The sequence below is a fragment of the Diuraphis noxia genome, unplaced genomic scaffold, assembly GCF_037042655.1.
Source record: "Diuraphis noxia isolate RWA-SAM2 unplaced genomic scaffold, SU_Dnox_SAM2 contig0003, whole genome shotgun sequence".
Lineage (NCBI taxonomy): Eukaryota > Metazoa > Arthropoda > Insecta > Hemiptera > Aphididae > Diuraphis > Diuraphis noxia.
This window is the reverse complement of record NW_028301713.1, coordinates 46,117,565-46,136,845: the sequence shown is the minus strand read 5'-3', so window position 1 is coordinate 46,136,845 and position 19,281 is coordinate 46,117,565. Positions and strand designations below refer to the sequence as shown.

Below are 19,281 nucleotides of genomic sequence, written 5' to 3'. Positions count from 1 at the left end.
TAGAATTTTTTAGAAACAAAAATAACATGAATGAAATAAATAGTCGATGGAAATTAAATTAGGTGAGAGTATTATCGATAGACATTGTATATATAACAAATTAGAAAAAATTAATAATTGAAATCAATAATGTTCAACTGCACTTTAAAAAAATTATTGATTTTTACTATAAATATTTTCATCGAAACAAAATCAATCACCATTGGATTTGATAAACTTTAAAATAAAACAATTATTCTTTTCAAATAAAAGAATAAAATTGCACTGAGATAATTTTTTTAAACTGGTGCAATGAATGAGCTTATTTTCCTATGCTGTATTTTATTGCCTTTAAACACGATCATAAGTAAAAGAATGCTTTGGTTTCCAATTTTGATAGTGATTTCTGGTAGAATATAAAGGGTGCGTTACGATTGCGTATGATACGATTGCGTATGGACCTTTTTCATTATTACGATTGCGTACATTCTACCTACCAAAACTTCATGCAACGTTGCCGTTGTTCAAAATCGTGAAAATTTGTAATATAACTTATTTTAGGAAACGATTGCTTACATTTGATACAATTTCATAAACGTTACCGAGACTATTATTTCCAGGCTATGTATTAAATAATTATATACATCCAAATTGTATATTTCCAACTAATATATTGGCTGAAGAACCTTCAATAAATAAAAGGTACCTATCATATTTTTATTTGGAAGTATTCTTGTACAATATATCTTTAAAGTTTATATTCTGATACATAAAAATAAAGTCATAAAATATTTAGATTATTATTAATTCCGTAGATTTTACGTATTAAATTTTATTAATTAATAGCTTATGTGTATTATTATTGCTTATGTGTATTTTATATACCTAAATATTTTATATTGTTTTTAATTGACTATAATATTATAATAATGATTTTTTTTAATATTAGTATTTAAGTATTTTTTAAATTTAATTTAATATAGTACATGTTGGCAACGTTGCACTCATTTTCGTACGCAATCGTAATGTTTTTGAGGTCTAGGTAGAGAAATCGTACGCAATCGTTTTACTAAAAGGGACAATCGTACGCAATCGTACATCACCGAATATAAAATCCAGTTAGTACTTTTGTTAATAATTGATAAAAATGGACATTTTAACTCAAAATCAGGCTTTTGATCTAATTTATTTTGTTGTTTTGATAATATAATATAATAAAATATAATATAATGATAATATAATTTCACCAAATATCAGTATTTTCTAAACACAAAACAATCATTAAAATATTTTTCACCGGACTGAGAAATGTAAAAAAAAATCAAGATTTCTCATAATTCTCATACTGAAAAAAAATATTTTTTATATTATATTATACTAGGTAGGTATTATGCTATGTTTTCAGAAAAAAATATAACAACCTACTATAATACTAATAGTCATATAAATTACTAATGGTAATACAAACATAATATAAAATAGCTTCGACTGACTGATATGATAAATTTACTAAAGCTGTTTCGGTATTCACAGTAGTCTTGAGTGTTTGACGGTTGAAGGAATACTGAGAGTGAAGATGATCCTCTTGTGGAAAACGTCAGACATATATATACTAATCTCCGTACCGACTTCTAAATTTTGGATGTGCAACTGTGTGCTGCTATGTTTACTTTCAGCACGGATTGCTTTGGTATTTGGACAGTTTTTAAGGTATTGTTGAGGGATTGGTCTTATTCTTTTTGTTGATGTCTTCCTTACCTGATTGGCTTGCTGCTATAGTCATATGGTATCCTTGTGGGTTATAATTTAGACCTTAAGTTGACCCTGTGGTGTGTTTCGTGAATGATGAATCCTGATTGGTAGTCCTGAAAAGGACTATTTTCGTTATGTGTGGTCGCACCGTTACAATGTATTAGATAAATTACTTAAGGCTGACCACATTGGTGTAAAATTACTTTTGATCGACCAAACATACAAGAACTTAACTTTAAAAATTCAAACGACTATCTTGAAAATAAATAAATTATATACGAGTACATATATTATTATATAACATTTTTAATTTCCTTTTGGTCTCACATTTAAATGTGGGAGCAGTCAAACCATTGTGCCATAAGAAATCCGAGTATTTCAACTAACTTTATTCTACCTGATAACGGATGTACCTTGTTACATCTTCAATCATACATTAAATTCCAATTTCAATTCTTAATTTTGACACCATACACAAAGCTGTGACAATTTTCTATAAACAATTTCAAACCCACTCAGTCAATTATCAAAACCCTCTCATTAGAAATCTTATATCAAATAATATCATTGACAATTCACGAAAATCCATGGTTAGCTTCAATGGCGCAGAGATTTCTAAAATCCAAAAAACTAATCCTTAATTAATACCAAAGCAAAAAAAGCATCATCACTAGGAGGGTTCTTTTTTTTATCTAATTCATGTAAATCGTACTATTCACTCATAAACTTATCATACTCTTAGTATAGTTTCTTAAACCATATTATATCGATTGAGTTTTTCTTAATAAAAGAAAAAAGTTACATTGAAATTATAAATTTGGTAAAAAAGAGTTCATATTATAATATTATAGTATGAAATATCAAACAGTATATTTATTTTAATCAGGAATTTTGGATGTAGGTAAAATGTTTAAAAAAAGACGTTTAATAAGTAAGTATTTTATACACAACTATACATCTTAAGGGGATTGGATACCGTGATTTTCTGTCTTTGTCTAACACACGCGCGACATAGGATTTTCTACTAATTTTACTTCAATCAGTCTCATATCGTTGCATTGATGCAATAAAATTTTGAAAATTAATTTGAATTCAGCGTGAAGACTACTTGAGATCGGTCGGGCCACTTTTCTAGTTTTATTTAATAATATTTTTTAAAAACTACTACAAGATTTAATATTTTTCAAAAAATTTAAATCAAATTTGAGAAATTTTGTGGGAAACAATAAAAAATGTAATCCGACCGATCTCAAGTAGTGTTCATGCTGAATTCATATTCATTTTCAAAATTTTTATTGCATCAATGCAACAATGAAACTGATTGAAGTAAAATTAGTAGAAAATCCTATGTCACACGTGTTAGACGAAGATAGAAAATCACGGTATCCAATCCCCTTAATCATACATAATATCGATCTTGGTTATCTGTATACGATTATGAATTTCACATGCAATAAAAAAATATAGTTTATTTTAGCTATTTTAAAAGGAAACGCAACAAATATTCCGATTAAAAACAATTTATAATATGGCTATGTTTTTTCATAACATATTTTTTATATTAAAGTACAATATTATGTAAACACTACAGTACCTATGTATATCCATATTTACACTTTTATTTTATTTTTTATGAAAATAATTGATATGTTATTCTAAAACATATTAAATTACATTCTTATATTATATTGAAAATTCAGAAACACTTATTATGTAAATATAAAACAACCAAGAGTATAATAATTGAATGGATTGAGTATACAAGATATATTTTTTTTTTATATTACCTATTCAAAATATAGCTTTATATTATTACATAATATTTTATACTAAGTCATATAAAAAATAATATCTTAAAATAAATCCAATTAAATGAAAAATTATTCACTATTGCAATAAAAATAATTAAATTACTCCAAATTAAAATTAAAGTTACATTAAATTACTCAACTGTATATTTTGGTCTGATAAAATATTTTTTTTATTATTATTAATTTTATAGATACATTAGAAGCTGCCGTGGCCAATATTATAGAGTTATTTACAATAATAATTTATATGAATATTAAATATTAACCGCAAGGTTTTTTTCATAATTTATAAAAATTTAGCAGAATTATAATATAATTTGATGATTTTTGGTCAGAATGTTGATCTCAGTACATAACTGATTTTTTCAATTTAAAATTAATTATAATAGACATAAAATATTACCTTTGTATCTATATATTTGTACTTGTTTTAATCAATAATATTATATTATCCATAAAAGTTAAAATATAATATTAATATATTTATATTAAATGCAGGTATGTAAAATATTTTAGTTATCACAATAGTATACTAATTTGTTATGAAGACAATATTTTTCTTGAATAAATAAATTGTGTGGCAATATTATAAAAAACAAGCCAAGAATAAATATTTACCTAAAACGTATATTACATTTGTGAACAAAAGTAAATATTTATAAAGCTATTCAACCATGGATTAGTTATACAAATATATTGTATATATATATATATATATAATGTATATACACGAATCATTTTCAAATAGTATAATTTTTTTTTTTATATATAAAATTTACATTTTGTTATTTGCGTATTTTAAAATTACCGTATTTCTTTCATCTGAATAAACCTCACGTAAATGCTAGATACTGGAAGTAAAACCGAACGCATATCCCCCGAGGGTACTATTGACTGTGGATATTATTGTCATATCGTTCCAAAACGGATAGGATTTTATTCTCATTCCACTAATGGTGTGCTGCCATTCCCGCGTTGCTCACCACATTCAATTGGTTTTATCGATCGTATTTTAGACATAAAGATCCGTAAGTACTACAGAAACACCGTCGTGCAGGGTATGAAATAAAACAAAAATATCTCGAAAACGAATTAAGGTAATCGAGCAACAAAAATATACACATCGTAAATTCGTAACGAAACATATTTATTTGATTTTATTACTAAACTATGTGTTATACATACGGTATGTATAAAATCCAACGGTATTCTGTGAATTTCGATTCATCACGGTATCATAATAGAGTAATGCAATAGATACATTCGAGTCATTCGACTGAATCTGTATTAGCAATTGATGAATCTATACATTTCGTAATTTGTTAATAAATAATAAATTCACTTTTCTCATTATATTCATTTGGTATATAATGTGTTTTAAAATTTTAATTAAAATAATTGTATTTTATATAAAATAAGAATGGGAAACATAAATTCAGAATTAGCATTATATGTAATGCCTATGTCAAATCGGCATTAATTGTTGTTAATATCTTGTCATTTTTATGAAAACTTGTAAAAACAACAAATAGGTACATCAAGATAAATTTAGAGCCAATATACATACATACAACAAACTTCACTAACAGTAGTAAACAGATTGCATTTTACTTTTTTTTTAAATAAGTCCTAACATAATCGTCCTCTTAAGTACAATAATCTCAAACCCTTTTTATTTAAACTATATTTTTATGTTATATAACATTAAAAACCTTAAAAAAAATTACAATATAGCGATAATAATTTAATAATTTAAATAAACTTAATTATAACAATCCTGTAATGTGAACACAGAAGTGTAATAATCAAATTATGGAATAGGTTCATCAAGTAACAAAATCTAACAAGCGTTATATTAAAAACCACGTATTAGTCACTTAGTAAAATTTAACATGCGTGATCAATGTTCATGGGAATATTCTAATACGTTGTTTAAAAAATACAATTTATATAGAATATAAAAAATCAGCATTAAAATAATCAAATATTTTATTTTATTTACGAATATCATGTTTGTATGGTATGATCAATATTTGTGATCAATTGTTATTTATTTATATAATATATAATAATATAAAATCTATTCACAACATAAACAATGAAAACATAATGCAATAATATTATGGCGTGTGCATTAAAAAAAATTATATATTTATGTTTTAAAATGATCGATTCGGTGTCCCGCACTTGTAATATGTCCATTGTCCACGCGTAATTTTCGCTCCGTTTACTATTACATTTATTTACTCTAAAATAGTGAAGTTTAAATTACATTTTAAACGTGTCGATTCCAAAAAAAAATGTTGTTCTTGTTATTATAACCACACACTTTCCCTTCCCAGGGACTTTCCCTTAACAGGAGAAACAATAAGTTAAACATTATTATATAATGCATTCCACAAATTCCTGTAATAACCCGTTATCAAATAAAACAACTGCAATCAAACATAAAGATGAACTTTGCCCTAACAGATAAGATACTGACCATAATTCTAATGCTAGAGTACCAAACAATTAAAATTATAAATAAAAAAAAAAATATATCAATAGGTACCGCATGGATTCAAACCATGCTGACTCCGACGACAATGCTAATTGCCAATTAGTCACTTCACCTACAAAGCGTATAAACTCTCCAGGAAGGTCACTAAATCCAAAAATATCGAACAATCAAAATATATTTTCTACTCCAAACCGTTACAGTTCTTTAAGCGTCGAAGATACCACAAAAAATTCAAACAATATTGATACAGAAATAGAAAACGATATTATTATCAAAGCACCTCCATTCATATTTATAAAATCAAATATAAACAATTACCTAACAAAAATTTTTCAAAACAATTTAAAGCTTTAATACTTCTCAAATGGATTTCTCATGCAAAACTACGTCAAATAGCCTAAAACTTGTTACGTTAACCCAAATTTGTTTATAACGTTAATTAGATAACTCAAAAAAAAAAAAGTTAACTTTTATGCATATCAAATCCATGAGGACAAACCTTATCATGTAGTTGTAAGAATTCTTCACCCCTCTACTTCAATCAAATGTATCAAAGAAGAATTACGAAACTGCGGTTTCTTTGCTCGGTACATGACTAATGTTCTTCATTGTCAATCAAAAACCCCCTTACCTCTATTCTTTTTATACCTTGAATCAGCTATCAACAACAATTACATCTTTGAATTAAAATTTCTTTGCTACACAAATATTAAATTAGAAGCTCTTAAAATAAAAAAACAAATACCACATTGTGTGAATTACTAGGACTACGGTCATACGCGCTATTACTGCAATAACATTATAACATTTATAACTATAACTCATTATAAAATAATCTTTATTCTTCAGAAATAGCAAATATGTAGTAAGTACCTATCCTTTTCAAATAATTTTTTTTTTACACACATTTTTAAACAGTTTTTCTTTACTAAATTATTACAATCAAATTAAATTTACATTGTTTTAATGTTAAGCAATCTTTTTCTTCTTTTTTTTTTTATCAAGAATTTCAAATATTTACAACTTTAAGTCTCGTAAAATGTCAACTTTTTGTCCTCACCTCTATTTCTCAGTATTTATTGAAATTCAAATGTTGATCAATTTGACGGTAAATAAACTATTAAGTTACAGAATGAATTTTTTTTTATCATTATTATCTTGAGAACTGTTGTTTTATACAATTTAACTCAACTATTATTTATAATTATTACAATAAAATATTACAATTATTATACTATTGTATACAATCATACACTCCAAAACTATTTTATCAAAAATTGTTTAAAAAAAATATTTTTGAAAGCAAAAACAACAATATAAACTGTACAGTAAAATGTATTGATGCATCAGAGTTCATTAAAGTAGAACATTGAACATGATAAGCGTGATGATTTTTCATTTTTAAAAATGTAAATTTAATGTAATTATTATACGTATACAAAGATGACAAACAACTTTTTTTCACTTTAATATGCCTTTATGCACTCAAAACAAAATATAAATAAAACTTATCAATTACAAAATAACAAACATTAAAACTTAGAAACTAAACGTTCAAAAATTATCTGAGAATTTCTGAATTGTTTTACAGTGATGTTTTTTTTCTTAATAGGGCTGATTTTTTTCAGAGTAGAATTAGGATATTTCAAGTTTAAAACAGTTTTTTAAATCAAGAATTATTATAACGTGAATTTCAAAAAACTAAATAATCACTAACTAATTGGATGGCAGGGAGTACATGGTAAAATATATCACAAAATCTATGGATATTTTATTATAAATATTTTAATTTTAAGAAATTTATAATTTGATAAAAATGAATATCATTGAATATTTGTGTAGGTATTAAATGTACTTTATTATTATATATCATTGGCTTAAATTGTATTGTAAAAAAATACACTACTATTATGCTGTAATGTAAGTAAATAAGACGGTTCACTGAGTACTTACATATTATGTCCAGTTCTTATTAACATTTTCTAAAACACGGCGTAATATATAGGCAACAGTAGTGCTCCAATGTGTAGAACTGTTGTGATCAATTGTTTTCAATGCAATGAATATTAATTAACAGTCGTATATAATGACTAAAATAATCTTCGAAACTTTAACTTTAAAGTAGAATTATTATTAGGACCAAAATTTTACTGTAAATTAGGTAAATTTTTTTGTGTTCAATAAAACAATGAATTCTAATTACATAATTTCATTCGAGTAACAATTAATTCAAATTTATTTTTTTTCCATTTTTAAATAAGTTATATAAGAACGTATTTATGAATACATCTATCGAATTTTTAGGTGTGAAAAACTGGTTATTATAAGATTAGGTGATTCAAAATATTATATTAAGAAATTTTGTTAGGTTTAATCAATTGCACTTATTAGTTACTAAATTTTTCTCTTAAACAATGATGACATTGTGTTCGCTATGTGTGACACACATTGTTATATGTTTATGCTCAGTTAACCATCACATAATCTGAATCCAGCTGGTAATTAGATACCTTACCTTATAGGATTTGAATTTAAAATTTGCAATTTTGTGCGGTTATTCAAAATCCAGAGAACCGGGTAATTATATGCCCATGTAGTTGTATAAATCATACCTAATATAATTTTTGTTTTGATTGGTATGTAAGTATAAAGACTTAAGTAATTTTATTTCAGTAATATAAATTAAATAAAATCAATAATTACTGAACTTTGAATATAAATACAAAAAACGCTTAATAATACATTGCAATACAGCAATGAAAATTTAATTTAATTTTTTTTTTTAATTACATTTTTAATTTTTATTGAAGTAAAATAATGTTGAAGAACAAATTTCAGGCATTAACCGTAAATATAACAACAACTTATGATAGTTAGTTTCTTGTTTTAAATTTTTATTAAGCTTTATGAATGTGATATGTGTATTATCATATGCATTTATTTTGTACTCAAACATTAAAATATTTTTCCTTTATATTTTAAATAAATTATATGTATAGTTAATTTTTTACATGCATTTTCATAACAGGGTTGGAATGGTGAATTGATATTATGAAGTACATTTTATTTGTATTATGTGGAGGGAAGCATGTCAATCGAACTTGCACCAAACCACTCAAACCTAATACTATTGAAAAAAAAATACATGAATTGTATGTTTGAATAAAACTTTAAACCTTATATTGCATATGTCTAACTACCACTATGATAAAATGTATAATATTTTCTCAATAAATTCAAGCTGATTTTATACAATCAGCTTATAATTATATATTTCTCGAAAAAATAAAATATTTAGTAATTAATTGGTATAAAAATAATGAATTTATAGCAATCAATTAATTTATATCATAATCATCCATCACAATATGAGTATATGACAACATAATCTCAATACTCAACTTAGCATATAATAAGATTAAGACATTAAAAGCTTACTTATAAATAGACAGAACGACCTACCGTAAAAACAGTCTTAGCCTCTTAGGTATATGTATAATAATTGCACGAGCCAGATTATTAGTTTGTATTATTTATGGCGGAAATTTTACTGCTAAACATGGGCGAAGTCATTAATTTCCAATCCAGTGTTGTTGTTTAATACAATTCCAATTGATAAATTATTATTTTTAATGGAATAAAGAGAAATATAGATTTTTGTTCAACATAGACCATTGTGTATAATTTATATGATATTCAACAGCATTATTAATATTATACTCGTACATTTCCAGACGGTGAATAAATAAGTTATCTTTCATTAGATAGTAATTATTTGAAAACGATAAACGTAGATAAAAAATCAAAAAAAAATCAATGATAAATACTTGAGGTTTAAATTAAATTTTACTTATAAAGTTATGAAAACAATGATTGTTTTATATTTTTGTGGGAATGAATTAACAATATAACAATATTTTTTGTAGTTTCTTTTTTTTGAAACTATATTCCTTGGATAACGATTAAAGGTATACCTATATATTAGTTAAATGTAAAAATGTATGTTTAGTTTCAGAATTTTAAACAAGATAAGTTTAATAATATCACTTATAAATTGTTCATGTTCATGTATTAATTATACACTGTAACATTCGTTTCACCTTATATATATATATTATACATATACATAAATATTATACCCACACTTAACACACACTATATGATTGACCAATATATAATATACACACTCAACACTTTTCTACCCATGCACATAATTACTTATTATTAAAATGACATACAGCAGTTAGTTCGACAGTCACCATCAACAGGAGCGAACTCACCAATTACACTTATTAACAGCCATCTGCATTAGTAAAGTATTATTTTTAATATAATAATATTAATATGGATCTATAAACCAAACGTGTATTATTATTAATAAAATACTTCATACACAGTGCTCTAACCCCCAGCTACGGAAAACTTATCCATAAGGAATAGAAAATCTTCCCTGGATAACTAATATCGTAACAAGGTCCCCCGACCACGTTGCAACACTTATAACAATCTGAATACCTAATGAACTGATATTGATTGAGCTTAACATTCTTATGGGTTCTTAATTTATAAAAGGTATCTAATTTAGTTGACGGTAATGAAATAAAAGTTTTTAAAAATTATCGCACTATGGTTTGAGTCAGTTAAAACATTAATATTAACGCTTAATAGTCTACTTTTATTATTAATCCAGTGACTGAGATTTAAGTGATAAACCCAATTGTAATTGAAAATAAAAGTAATGATAATGATATCTCAACAGAATTTTAATTTAAAGAAAATGATTTTTCAATTCTTACTGATTTTTTATGATTTTAATATATTTTTAAGCGAAGAAAAAAAATGTAATCAGGAACATATTTTCGATGTGATTTATAAAAAATAAATAAAATACAATTTTTTCGCTAATATATTCCACTTTGGTCGATTTCGTTGTGCTCACTTTCAACATTTAATAGTGAAGTATTCTAAAATTGCTTTATCGTCGGGGTCGATATTTGACGCATCGTCTGGTGCAGTAGTAATATTTTGGTCGATAGTTGCCGCAGAATGGCAAGGATGTGCGATGATGGTACAACCACTGCGGTCCACAAATTAGATTGACGTAGTAATACCTACGACCGCTGCAATGTTGCTGCTAGCATTGTTAGCCTAGCAACACGTATTTTGCATCTATTCCTCAGAACATCGTTTGTTATTTCATTGGTCCTGTATTTTTTACGATTTATAATAACGGTTAATTACAGAGATGGCAAAGATTACATTATAACCACAATAAAAAAATATTAAATCAAGCCAGTTTAGTTTTAAATTTATTTTACCGTTAAAAAAATAACTTATTTGATAAAAAATAACACTAGTATATTGATTATCGTATTGTGTTTATGTTTCAGAAATTCTGTGTCCATCCCCGGTCGTGCCACTTAACGGTCTCCTGATCGAGGATTCGGCACCAGGACGCCATGTCGTCGGTTCCGTGGTGCAGTTTTCTTGTGGTGAAAAACACCAGCTTATCGGAAAACCCAGCATGGTGTGCACAGAAAATGGAACTTGGTCACACTCCACGCCATACTGTGAGCATGCATACACTGTTAGATTCAGATAAAAGTTTATTGTTTACATTTTGCTTAATGCGCTATAGAATCTATACACGACGTGTTTTGAAGTTCAAATCCATTGCTTAGCGCCCATTTATTCCACCACATGAAACGATATTTTGTACATAAAAATAATGTGACAGGGCAAAATATTTACCATAATAGGATAAAACTTTTATTATTTTGTATAAAAGTTTATTCGTATTAGCTGTTTGAAGTAAGTAGTCACCACTTATTTTGAAATGAACTGCTTTCAATACATTATATTACACAATATTATAGTCCAATAATGTTATTATTAATGTAGATATACAATTTAAAATAATAAAAAAATAATTATTAAATACAATCAAAATTTTGATTTAGCTGTTATGCTACTATATTATGTATATTACTATGAACCAAATTAATTAAATATTAATAATTAAATAATAAAACAAGATAGATATCTATACTTCAAATGCGCAGACTTTACAATATTAAATTATTTATTGAAAATACAAACCCAAAAATTAGAGTACATTAAAGATTGAGAGTTTGATACGTGCTGTTAGTTCGTCACCCCTATTATATAGGTTCCTTCATCAAGCAATAGTATGCATTTTCCTAATACTCAGTTTTTGCCCTTTAATAATGCATTTAATTAAAAGAAACATTTTTTTAAAGTTTTTAATCATATCTTCTTAAAGAAAATATTTTCTGCAAATACTTAGATTATTAATACCGTTCAAAAAATGTCCTGTGACGATACACATTTGTTTCGATTGAGGAAAACCCGTGTTTTTATTATACTTTGTACATATTTCATTGTTAATAGGGCGTCACATCCATATATGCTGTCAGTGACATACACACGTACGACATATCAAATTTTGAAATTTTCGTTCACACGTTTCAATAGTGTACTGTTAGTTTTGATATAATAGAGTGAATTTACCTATTTTAAAATTTAAAGATAAGATTATCTAGGACCTCATTTAAGCTTTTACTGATATTATTATTTTTTAAGAGAGTTGTGAACTTTTTGATATTTTACATTTTAAAATGATTCAATTAAGAAATTAAAACATCGTTGAATACCACCGTTAAACACAGATAAAATTATTACCATTAAATTTGATAGTGACATGTTAATTCACTATAACATTAAAGCTTTAACAATATAAAATTAGTTCTACTGAAAGCAAATTTTTTTTTAAGTACGATTTTAAGACAGAAACCACACATACGGATACGGGAGTCGTGTTCTCTTAACAAATTACCATAAAAAAAGAATGATAATAACTTATGACTTTCCATACAGTAAGTGACGATTGTACTTTGCCATTGAGTAGGTTACAGTAGCATTGCTTGCGATAAATACGATTCGAATAGGTAAATAATATATTATACTGTCACATTCTATATTTTCTGGGTCGGCGCTATCTTTTGCGAGGCCCTGGGCAAAATTTCTTTAACCGATAACCATAGTTACCTATATATATTATAGCCTATATAATTTTCAGAAAAAATATTTTTCAATGTAAATTATAAGTGAGAAGCACTTGAATGCGTGAAACCCTGGAAAAATACCCCGATTCGCCTCCCCTTAACGCCGGCCCTGTAAATTGGCAAGAATATTTTAGTATAATTTCTATTCAATCAATAACAGTTTAACATGATAAATTTAAATTGTTTTAGATAATTCCAAAACGCATCTATATTTTATGATAGGTAATAAATATAATAGTTTACCACATTTATTGGAAAGCGTTCATTTAAAACATGTCAAAATATTCCGATAAAATTATTATTGAAAAAATATTTCAAGTGAATATTATTTCAACACTTTAACCTCTAACAAAAAAATTGTGATTGCAATAATGGAACTTAAGCTTAAGTTTTTGCATTTTAATCGTTAATTATTTAATGGTATTCTAAACTTGTGTCATGAATTGACCGTTTTCACTTTATTTAATTTACCTTAATACATGAATTTTTGAGTTGTTAATATTAATTTTTTTAGAAAATTCTAAAATAATGATTGTTATACCTTCGATTAGATGCAAAAAAAAATTGTAAAAATACATTTTTATGTGGGAATTATATACACAGTATTTAAGTTCTTGACGGTTCATTTGATTAGTTTAAAAACTGAAACCTACTACCAAATAATATGTTTTTAATTGTTTTTATGCTTCAGTATAGTCCACATTGTCACTGAAAATATACAAATTCACTTAAATTAAATAAAGTGCTGGGCGAAAAATGGAAAATTATCTTAAACCCCTCAACAATTACAGCAGTATTATTTACACTTCACCCAATACCTCTCCGTGTTTAGTACTTAATGGTGACAACATATCCTAGTTTCCAATTATATAATATCTAGGAATTATCTTAGATAATAAATTAACATGGAACCCGCACATTTCTTCAAAACTACAGCAAGGCTACCAACGAGTTAAAATTCTCTACCTCTTAATCAACCGTCAAACAACCTTAAGCTGGAATTGTTCATTGCTTCTTTAGAATCAAATTCTACGACCATTAGTTCTCTATGCTGTCCTTATCCTGGGGTAACTGTGCCATCGGCGCATCCAAGTTGGGTTCCGAGTTCTAGGGGCTAATCGCAGGTATTATACTTGTTGGGTCCCGAATTATTTTAGGTATTCCACTAATTCTTGAATATTTTTTGGGAAGTACTACACCATACTAACATTTTCATTCCCATTTTAACAGTCTGACAGTCTGACTATGATCTATTTAGAGTTTAGACCACAGGTATGGTTAAAAATGTTTTTTACAGTTTTTTTTAAAATATTAAAATATAACATAATATAATAAATGATAAAAAAATTTCTGAAATAATCAATCGATTTGATTTTGTAAAATTAAAGTCGTATATATTTTTACCAACACACATTCAAAAATATTATTTTATTTGTATTTATATTATATAATTATTTTAACATTTTTAATATTTTTTCATTTACACCTATATGGCTATATTTATATTATATATGTAGGTATATATGTATTTTTATACTTGGTTTTTAACATTTTTAATATTTTTACCAACACAAAATTGATTTATTGTTTATACAATATTCTAATAACTTATATTCTAATGGAAAAGAAATAAACTGTAAAAAACATTTTTAACCATACCTCATGTCTGTGGTCTAGATAGATTATAGACAGTCCTAAGTCTATTAAAATGGGAAATGTTAGTATAGTGTAGTACTTACTAAAAAATATTCAAGAACTAATATTGTAGCTAAAATAATTCAGGACCGAACCAGTGTAGTACCTATAAAAATCCGGTAACCAACTAGTATAGTACCTACCTACGAAAATCCGGGACCCAACTAGTGTAGTACCTAAAATAATTCGGGACCCAACTAGTGGGCGTATATCGATTCCACCGATTTTATATCAACTCCGCCGGCTATTGATTCCGCTGGCTACTGTTTATAATATCTACACATCGATTCCATCGACACTTTTCATCTCCCCCCTTCCCCATTGTATAATATGTATTTTAAAACATATAGTCTAATTAGAAAATTTCTAAGTTCACTTATTTAAAATACGTGTCCAAATATTATCAAAAGTAGTTACTTATATACATTTTAATTTTATACCTACATACAATTATTACTATCAGTTTATTCAATTTAGACATGTTACCAAATTTGATCAAAAGTAGTAACATTTATATATTTTTATTTTGAACTATATAATTATTATAATTTTATAAAATTTAGATTATACCTTTTATAATATATTCACATATTAATTAGATTATGCATTTTCATTTTGAATTATATAATTATTATAGTTTTATTCAATTTAGACATGTAATCAAATTTTATGAAAATATTATAAAATTTGATCAAAATTAGTCACATTTATACATTTTAAAATAGACATACAATTGATGGTGGGAGGGGGGATGAACAGTGTCCGGCGGAATCAATGTGTAGATATTATAAACATTAGACGGCGGAATCAATATGTAGATTTTATAAACAGTAGCCGGCGGAATCAATATAAACCTTTTTCCTAAGCAGGTAATTTCGGCGGAATCAATAAATCCCCCAACTAGTGTAGCAATTTTAAATTTGAGACCCAACTCGGATGCAGCCTGTGCCAAAACTCATATAAATAAGATCCAAGTTTTCCAATTCAAGATTTTACATATTATTTCCAACGCGCCATGGCTCATCAGAAATGAAGCTTTTCATACCGACTTCAAACTACCAGCAATTAAAACCTACATACGTAATCTCACGTTTAACTTTTTTGGCCAACTAAACAACGCCAAAATCGCAAAACATTTCAATCTCAGCGATAAGCCTCCTCTCCAGCGTCTCAAGCGTGGACGTCCTCATAATGCTCTTTCTCAACACCAATAATATCAATGAATAAATAAATAAACGAAAAAACGAAAAAAAGGAAAATAATACACCTAGTTTAAATAATTATTGTTACTTGTATCATTATTTATATTTATCGATGTAAATTACTGTAATTTGTTTTAAATATCGTATTTAATTTACGCTTATCAATAATTATAAATGTTATATTTTCCATTATATTATCAATAAGTTGGATGAGCCTGTATATCAGTAACAATTAATAATTATAATAAAACAAAAATTACATTTCGTTATTTTTTCGTCGATATTGTAGTGGGATATTTTGACATTGAACCATATTTTCACACCTTATACGATCTTATTATATATTTATCAATTAGTTTGACCGATCGCCGTTGATAATTTATGCACATATAAAATTATTTTGACTGCCACTCCGTGACATACCTATATTTTTAGTTTCAACGTGATCTATAATAGAAATCTGATATGTGATGCATTATACTTGTGCAATAAATTATAAAATAATATCTTGAACCACCGTTGATCGCAATGAAAAGACATTTTTGCGCGCTTGGGCGTGTTTTGAATATTGAAAATATTGCAGGCAAAGCCAGATGCGAGTATCCGGGTGAGCCGCTGAACGGCCGAATCATACCACTGAAGTTCTGGTACGTGCCGGGCGACAAGTTGAAGATCACATGCCTGGCAGGATATGTTCTGCCACTGCCTCTGGAGGCCAGCCCGCCTGTATGCCTTGGTGACGGCACGTGGTCGCACACACTGCCAGAATGCATACAGTACACGAACGTGTGATCGAATGACGGTGATCGAGATGTGTTCGGGTAGGCAAACACGCAGTTTCGCGGCGAGTGAGCATTTTTACGACCGCCACCTGCGAATGTTTTATAATAATTTATAGTCATAATGTCGTGTAATATGTCTAATATAACAGTATTTATGCATACCCACAATATTGTAAATTTAATTTGTATTCTCATAGACATAGGTAAGGTACAAATAAGGTACAAATAATATGAGAGGGCGATGACGTGAGTGTCTCGATGTTAATTCCCCCCTCGAGAATGAGTTAGAAAAAAATACAAATATTTCGAACCGATACATCGTTGTAAGAAATGTAAATGTAAATTGTAATCATACAATTATGTGTTTTCATATTATTATATATATATATATATAATATATTAATTCGGTGAGTATTGACAACCTGCAACGTTTTCCATGGACTAATCGATATAGCCACACCTGTAGTCAGTATCTTGATGATTTATGTCGTACAACATTAAATGATAAAAATTTTTGTTATATGTTTAAACAAGTCGGTCACGTAAATTTTTTGCATTTTAGTCGTCAATATTAACAAAAAATATAGTGGAATTACGATCAAAGCGAAGCGATTAAAATTGATTTTAAGTCTTTGTTATATGTACAATATCATCATATCGATTTGATCTCATCTCAACTCCCCCCCCCCCCAAATTGTATACTCTATTTACGCCTAATTTAGAGATATCTGACCATGCCATAATTAATGCCTCCTGATCATGCAGTCAACCGTCGATTATTCAAAACATAATAATAATATACGTACTAACATTTTTATGATAATTATGTATCATCAATCGAGATATAAAGACGTGACATCATCCTCAACGAACCTTAGTTCAATCGTCCAAAATCGAAACAAAGAAATATATGCTTCATTATATCGTTACCTACAGCTATCCATCAGTTAAATTTTCTAATAATCATAATTCATTTATGATAAAAATGTATAATAAATTATTATCAACTGCCGTTATAATCCCTGCGTTGATTATTACTTTCCATCACATTATTAAACTATGCAACTAAAATCATTACAATTTTAATGCTATTATGACGTCCACTAGCCTCAAGTTAAATGCGTCTAGTCGATAATATTGTTTTAAATTGTTTTTCAAAGCCGTCTAAAATCATAACGTAAATATATTATTGGACACTTTTACCACAGCGTTGTCGCGGAAAGCTCGTGTCAATGGTATATACTGTTATATATAGAATAATACATCTGTCAGATTTCTCTATACTTCAGTTGATCAGGTTTGATTTTGACAAATGCGTTGGACTTCTAAGTAACTAAAGATGTATTTACAGCCAAGAGCGATAATTCCAATTGTACGTACTTTCTGACTATAGGTCTGCTTTGCCTAGCATTATTTTCTACTCTCTCTCTCTCTCTTTTTTTATAGTATTTGAACTTAATAAACGTCAAATGAAAATGAAAAAATATAATATAACGCTTTTATCCTTCCGTTCGGAAAAATGGGGTAAAATCCCTAGGCCGTTTTCGACAGAAAATATCTGCCAGTCAATGTTGCTTTTCATTGCGAAAACTTTAACGAGAGACAATACGTATACATCTCTACGCAATAATAACTACAAAACAAAAAATATTTTTAATTATCGATTATATTTTAATTTATTTAAGACTTTATAACTTGTGACAATTTATTCTTATTACTCCATTACTATCACCATCAACACTTAAATAGTTTAATGCTATGGACTTATTAATATCAATTATTGTTTGGCTAATACTATATTGTATACAAACTAAAGTGTGTATTATTTTATTTTAATTGTAAAAAAAAACCACAAAATACATGGTATGAACGTTGAATAATATATCATATAATGACTATATTATATAATAATAAGTAATAATAAAATAGGGTGTAAAACCACTATTTTGTTGATACCTAATATTAAAGATTTTTGTTCATGTAAAATTGTAATAATATAGGTATAGTATAATTTTAAAATATTATGTTTAATAATAATATTATACATTTTCCACCTCATATTAAAAAAAACGTATAGAACCGTAATGTTTAAGTTAATTTAATATACATAGTCCAAGTTGGGTGATTGTTTTTTCGATAAATAAAAATCTATCTTCTTTTAATATTAATCGATTTTCAACAATCTTTCAATGTATGTGGTTGATAATAATTTAATATCTCATACTAACATAATTTTATATTTTCATTTTTAAAGATTTTCGTGCTTATTTTTTTATTTTACAGCACTTTTTCCTGAATTCTTTAGCGTATTCTGTGTTAGTGCCATATTAGATATTTTTCACCCGGAAGCAAGCCAATTATATAACTGACGGCCTTTTTTCATACATTGTACTCCTTCATTTCAAAAATTTGGCATCCTATCAATGTTTAAAATCTAAGTTCAGTAGCAGGTGTAAAGAAAAATATTGCCAA

At 27.0% G+C, this 19,281-nt stretch overlaps 1 protein-coding gene across 2 annotated transcripts in view; it reads left to right on the top strand.

The window, feature by feature from the left end:
* hig (locomotion-related protein hikaru genki) overlaps positions 1–16,970 on the top strand; it is a 148,957-nt gene extending 131,987 nt beyond the window's left edge. For both annotated transcript variants that reach the window (XM_089223631.1, XM_089223630.1), the window contains 2 exons: positions 11,436–11,615; positions 16,611–16,970. In XM_089223631.1, the coding sequence (XP_089079757.1) occupies positions 11,436–11,615; positions 16,611–16,819 (389 nt within the window). In that variant the 3' untranslated portion in view covers positions 16,820–16,970. The remainder of the gene's footprint in view (positions 1–11,435; positions 11,616–16,610) is intronic.
* Positions 16,971–19,281: the final 2,311 nt, after the last annotated feature.